Genomic DNA, 7,147 nt, shown 5'->3' on the forward strand with positions numbered 1-7,147 from the left:
TACACAATACATCCAAGTAACAAGATGTATTGAGAGCTCAAAGGCTTATTTTTGTGGCCAGGGTTAAAACTTAGTGTAGCAAAAATTGTGGCAAGGTGTCCTACTTGTCAAATAGTTAAGGTTAAGCATCAAAAGCCTAGTGGCTTGTTGTAACAATTGCCTATACCGGAATCAAAATGGGTGGACATTGCTATAGATTTTTATTGATTGATCTACCAAGATCAAAGCAAGATCGTGATGCCATATTGGTGATTATTAATTGTCTGCCCAAACCTGTATATTTCGTGGCCATCAGACAGATGGATAATGTGGATAAACTGGCTAGAATTTATATTGATATAATTGTATGACTACGTTGAATACCCGAATTAATTATTTCAGATAGAGACCATAACATCTAGACAATGGAGGAAAAATCAAGAAGTTTTGGGTACTGAAATGACATTCAACACAACTTTTCATTCCCAAACAGATCGTCAATCATAAAGATTGATCAAAATCTTAAAAGACATACTTAAACATTGTGCGCTTAATTTTGGTGGAAATTGGGAAATGCACATACATTGATAGAATTTGTCAATAATAATTGCTTCCAAAATAGTATTGGTATGACTCCTTATGAAGCTCTATATGGAAGAAAATGCAGTATATCTCTTTGTAGGGCAGAAACAAGTAAAAGAAAAATAATTGGTGTGAATGTAGTTGATGAAACTATTGAGACGATCCGACATGATATCTGACAGACTAAAAGAAGTTCAAGACAGACACAAAAAGTGTTGAGCACTGATTACTTATATTTGATATAGGAGAATTTGTTTTTCTGAAAATCAGTCCAATGAAAAGTGTTAAACGATTTTAAAATGTTGGGAATTATACCCACGTATATTAATTTGTATGAGAATGTGAAGAAGATTTGGGAAGTTGTTTTTAGGCTTGCGTTACCAGCACATATGTACGGCGTACATAAGGTATTCTATATCTCTTTATTGCGGAGTATATTGCCGATGAGACTAGCAAGCACAGACCCCATGGAAATTCAACCTGATTCAACTTTTATAAAAGAATCAGAAATAAACATAGATTATGATGTGAAGTAACTGAAATATAGAGAGATCCCTTTTCTTCGTATATTCTGGAAGCATGTAATAAAAGGGGACACTAAATGGGAGAAAAGTCATCAATGAGAGAGATGTCCACAACTTTTCAATTGAGGAATGAACAACGTTCTTATACTTTAAATTTGAATGACGAAATTTTTTTTAGGGGAGATTGTAATAATTATCTGTTTAAAAAAAAACATTAACTTAACAAAAAAATGCAAAATTTCCTACTCACGATGTCTGCCACCAACAAAGCAGTTGTCGTTCGATTGCAACTTCCACTGCCCGCAGGAAAATATATAAGAGATTATTCTCTCATTTCCTATCATTCGAACTAGCGAGTGAAAGAAAGCGAGAGGTAGTTAGAGAGAAATAGAGAGCATGAATGATAGAGAAAGAAATCGACAAACAATAAATATCGTCGACGGTCAAAAGGCATGCGGTAAGCTTTCATGGGTGCACGAGATGTTGTACTGCACAACTGTACGCTTGAGCAGCTCGCTGGAGCCTTCCGCATGTGGTGACACTCAATCTCGAGCAATTTGAAGTTTGAGATGTTGGAGTGGCTTCCTGAACTCGAGCGTTTCACAAACATTTTATTCATGCGCGTGTGAGATACTCAAACAAGCAAGAGAATAGTTTCTCGTGCCCTAACTTAACAACAGAGAGGATGGGAAGGAGGCGTGAGGCTTACACAAGCCCTCATGCAATTTCAAATGTTTGAGAGGCAGAAAAAAGTAATTCAAAGGGTTCTCTATTGTGCTGCTTAAAAGGAAATTTTAGGTACAAAAACTTATTTTAATAATTATATCTTAATTGTACTTAATATTAAGCTAGGTTAAATGTTTAAGAATGTTACTAAATCGTTAAAAAAATTAAAAAATTAATTTAATTAAAAATGATTAAATTATTTAATTAGAAATTTCAGGACAAAAGAAAATTGGATATTCATATGTGTGTGTGTCTATATATATATATATATATATCTTTGTGTGTCCCACCACGACTACTTCAGTTCGGGTTTGCGACGCCCGAGTTACTCGGGACCCCGCAGACAGCAAGTCAGCAATTCTATTGAGCCGCAGTCGGCAAGCTGCGCCAGCTGAGGCTCGCTAATGGTCTCAGGTCTTTCTATGCTGCCGACCTCGTCGGTGATAACCACGCTAAACCCTCCGATGCTACAGTGATTCACAAACGCAACTCCCCTTTCCACCTCGCAGATACTTTGTGTGTCCCACCACGACTACTTCAGTTCGGGTTTGCGACGCCCGAGTTACTCGGGACCCCGCAGACAGCAAGTCAGCAATTCTATTGAGCCGCAGTCGGCAAGCTGCGCCAGCTGAGGCTCGCTAATGGTCTCAGGTCTTTCTATGCTGCCGCTGCCGATCTCGCCGGTGATAACCACGCTAAACCCTCTGATGCTACAGTGATTCACAAACGCAGCTCCCCTTTCCACCTCGCAGATAGTATAGTGATCCCGCATATGTACCATAATTCTGTTGTAGGACATAGAGATTGCAATTTCATCAAAAAAAGTAGAAAAAAAGACGGCCAAACCAGTAATATTCTTTTTTGACGCTGAAATTTCAAATCGTGCAGGAAAATACAAATTTACACTTGTTGGAAAGTTCCAATTAGGTCGCCCTAAGATGGAGATTATCAGAAAGATTTTTGAAGATTTCAAACTAGTTGGGAAAAAGATTACACAGGGATTTTCTCAAAAAAATTCATCACAATCGACGGCAATAAGATGAAATTACTCAAATTGACCCTTGATTTTGATCTCAGTCAGGAACCCCCAATTGCGCCTATCTGGTTCTCATTACCTGAACTTAAGCTTCAATTCTTTGACATACCTATCTTATATGCAATTAGGACTATCATTGGAAAACCTTTGCAGATAGACATACCTAAAGTTCATTTCTCAAGACCCTCTATTGCTAGGATTTTGATTGAAATGGACATTACACTACCAGATGTAGAAGAAATCTGGTTTGACTCTGCTCACAATGATTATTTGCAAATAATCATTATGAAACAAAGATATTTGAACACCCACAAGATAAATATTTCAGATTGCACCCACAGTTGAGAACCAATAGTCAAAAGCAGAAATATGTTGTTAGTGCACCCCACGTGTCTGAACACGCTACTAGCAAACCAGATGACAGTCACCTGAGGAGGGAATCACCACAAGATAAGAGTTGGTGTCTGCCCCTAGGAACCCTTCTTCTAACCATACTATAAGGAATAATATTTGGACCAAAAATCAAAATAGCCTCGCAGCTCCTATTCAGGAAGCATCAAGTGCAGATGTGATTGCCCCTGGGAACCCTTCTTCTAACCATACTATAAGAAATAATATTTGGACCAAAAATCAAAATAGCCCCGCAGCTCCTATTCAAGAAGCATCAGGTGCAGATGTGACAATTCACACTTCACATACATTGGAACCTATCGATGTGGCAACGACTGTCTTTCCTTCTACGGCAGTTCTAATATCTAATCAGACCGAGGATCACATGAGCCAGTCTTCAGATGAAGAGCCAGTCTTCAGATGAAGAGCCAGTCTTCAGTTGAAGAATGGCAGGTTTACACTTCTCGGCGAAAGAAGGCTGGGGGCACACTCCAACTTGAAAACTTAACGGATGATACTTTGGTTACTCTTGGCAGTAACACGACACTTCAAAGTTTGTTATCTGGTTTCGCTCCTAAAACTAGAGGAAGAGACAGGATTAAACTGGCTTGTTTTTAGCTATTTGTTTGTTTTCTGCATCTTTTAAATCTTTTTTTAAGTCTATCTGTATCTTTTTGTTGAGGTATTATTGTACTTGTATCGTATGGGAATACCCTCTCATACACCATTTTTGTATCTTCTCTAATTCAATAAAATCAGCCCTTGGGCTTCTCATAAATATATATATATATATATATATATATATATATCTTTGTGTGTGTAAATCAGCAATTAACTAATTCACTAGATAAATTACAAATGAATGAAAATGAAATTAGTAAAGTTAGAAACTATTAAGAAATAAATATTAGAAATGAATAAGAGTTAATTAAATCTAATTTGTTATTATAAGTGCATCTAAGGATCAATTTCACCTAAGGAAAAGAATAGCAGACTTCAAACTATAAATTGTACATGTAGATAAATATGTTTTTATTTTATAATAATTTTGTTTATTTATGAAAATAATTACGCATATCTTTACTATTTCCAGCATTTCTTTTAAAATGCAAAGTTCATATTATGTAATATTAAATGCAATAAAAAATAAACTATCAAACGAAGGAAATACTGGTTGGGAAAGTGATAAACCCGTGCACGAAATAAAAATGGAAATAAATGTCCACATTTTTCATGGGTTTAGAAAAGGTAAACATATGTTTTTTAAAAGTATACATTTAAGCATAAATAAATGAAAGTAAATAGAAAATATTTTTTTAATATTTCTTTTTTACTGCACATAGTCTTTCTACAGCATACAACATTTTTTACAAAAATATTTTTAAAATGATAATTATAATAATTTAGAAACATTTTATCCACTAATACTTTAAATCACACCTTCAATCAGTAATATTTTACAGAAAAATCTTATATAGAATAGATGGATCCTACAGAGCATGTGTACAAACGCCGAGGAACTCAGCTGATAGGTATTACAGTTTAATTTTTATGTTATGTCAGTTGTAAAAGTTTAAGTATGAATAAAATATTCTAAATTAAAGTTTCATTAAATAGAATGATGCTTTTGTATTTTGATCATTTTATTTACGAAATGAAACAGTTAGATAGTTTTTTTTCGTCTGATCGTCAGTTTCCGCCATGATAATCCAAACTCCCTAATCAGATCATGATAAACATCCCAACAACAATCCATAATTATTAATTGTTAGCAAAATCTCGACTCTTATGTATGGCTTAGCATATACTGGAGTTAAGATCCCCAGGACAAACATTAATCCTTCACCATCACATCTAAGTTGTATAGCACAGCCTCTTGTATTTGATTTAACATCCTCATGTTAATTCATAACTAAAACTAATAAGATAACTTTAACAAAATATAACATGTTTGAAATATCCAAGCTCAAGGCTTGTCAAGTTAAGAAAATTAACATAGCTATATAAGAATTCATCCTCCCGATAGAAAACTCAAAACAATCATAACCCACAATCTTGGAGCTAGGAAAGTATGATTCCCACCCCTCCTCTCTATCGCCTGTTTTTGAACATCCCTCCATTTAAATCTTAGTCGGCCTTAAACCCAAAAGAGCCTACATATTCACATTATGTGCCACCTTACACTCGCATGAACCAATCTTACTGAAAATAGCGAAAGTGTACATGTAAACTAATGAAATCTTGAAAAAAAAAATTGTAGACGGACTCTGAAAACAAACATAAAAATTTTACTGCAAATAACTCCTAAAAAATAAAAATTAAGCAAACCAATTTGACCATATTAAAAAAATAATCAATTAATTAATGTAAAGATGATTCAAGCAAAGGGCCGTAGCTCAACCTATACATTAGCTAATTCAAGGGTAATAATCTGATGAAGTTTGAGACAGCCTGAAGGAAATATCTGACTCCAACTGTAGGTTCAATTCTATAACCAAGCTTAAAACCCAAAAAAAAACTTCCATGCTTGTATAAAATTCACCCCAATGCCAACATGATAAGATTTATTATGACATAAGTGAGTTTCAAATGAAGATCATAACAAATAACTTCATGGCCTTACCAACCATTGTGTGTGTGTTACAAACAAAGTACACTATTCCTATGAATTTACATATTGAACAAAAAGCCCAAATTAGTCCACCTGACTATCAAAAAGTGGCTAATTTACTCCTCGAGTTTTTATAATGCTCCAATTTAGTCCCATATTACTGAAAATTGATTCAAATTAGTCCCTACACTAAATTTTATGGTTAATATTAACACCAACTATTAATTTTGAGGGCATTTTAAAAATAAAAAATTTTAAATAAAATTCCTAATTTTATTACTTTGTTCTCATATATAATAAAGTATTTTGACATTCAACTAATGAGGAATAAATCGTATTTGCACGTAAAAAAGTCTTCCTACTTAATTAAAAATATTTTTGTAATATATCTACAAGTGACAAATGATAACAAAAATGTCAACAGTAAATCCTACATCTTGAATCATCTTTCTCCTTCATTTTGTCTTAAATTCAATGACGCGGGCATTTCCAGGGGGCAGACCCGACGCTGTTCCCGGGTTCCACTTTCCTTTTCCTCCTTTCTAGTCATTTCCTATATATGTGTTGTATTAGGGTTTGAATTGGGAGTTATTGGTGTAAGCTTGTTTAGGCCATCCACCGACATCCATCTTCTCCCTTCGAGGATTATATCCAAGGGTTTGGGTGATGCTCTGGTTTGTATATCTCCCCCCAAGATGTCGAGTATCTTTCATATAACCTTCCCAATTCTCCCCATGTTGCTCCCAATCATCGTATTTTGCTGCAGCCGCCCGCAACAGCAGCTTTTGTTGTTATTTCCTGCAGTTCTTCCATTTCCAACCACCTCTCTCGCTTCTCAGCCTTGCTGCCACCCCACACACGAAACTTCCACCTTTTCCCAACCTCCCCACATCACTTCCCACCTACTTCCTTCACTGTCGTCACTCGGAGCTGCAGGAAATTAATATTTTCCTGCATTATTTCGCCTTCCCAGCCACCTTCTCCTCTCTCGGACTTGCCGCCACCCCCAGAAAGCCACCCCACTATTGTGCTCCCTCATTCCAGCATCCCAGGACAGCTTATTCTTCCTGGTTCCCGCCGAGTATAGCAATTCGCTGCTTGCTGCCGCCAAGGACAGCAAGCTGTTGTTGTCTTTCCATGATTTCCCCACAACCCAGCATCTACCCGACTTTGTCGCCACCTTTCAAGCACTTAACAGTCACCACCACCACTCGAGATCCACTCTAGTTGACTGTTTGTGTTGTTGTTGGTATTTCAACAAATTTTCGAGCGTCTTGTCGTTGCATTTTTCCTTTAAAG

The 7,147-nt window shown here is 35.9% G+C and overlaps 1 protein-coding gene across 1 annotated transcript in view; it reads right to left on the reverse strand.

Annotated features, from left to right (window-relative positions):
- Window positions 1-2,373: 2,373 nt before the first annotated feature.
- The window catches only part of LOC110035990, a 13,517-nt gene continuing 8,743 nt past the window's right edge, over window positions 2,374-7,147 (reverse strand). The window contains exon 5 of the mRNA XM_020740329.1: window positions 2,374-2,678. Within this exon, the coding sequence (XP_020595988.1) occupies window positions 2,374-2,678 (305 nt within the window). The remainder of the gene's footprint in view (window positions 2,679-7,147) is intronic.

This window comes from Phalaenopsis equestris, unplaced genomic scaffold, assembly GCF_001263595.1.
Source record: "Phalaenopsis equestris unplaced genomic scaffold, ASM126359v1 Scaffold201241, whole genome shotgun sequence".
In the NCBI taxonomy this organism is placed as follows: domain Eukaryota; kingdom Viridiplantae; phylum Streptophyta; class Magnoliopsida; order Asparagales; family Orchidaceae; genus Phalaenopsis; species Phalaenopsis equestris.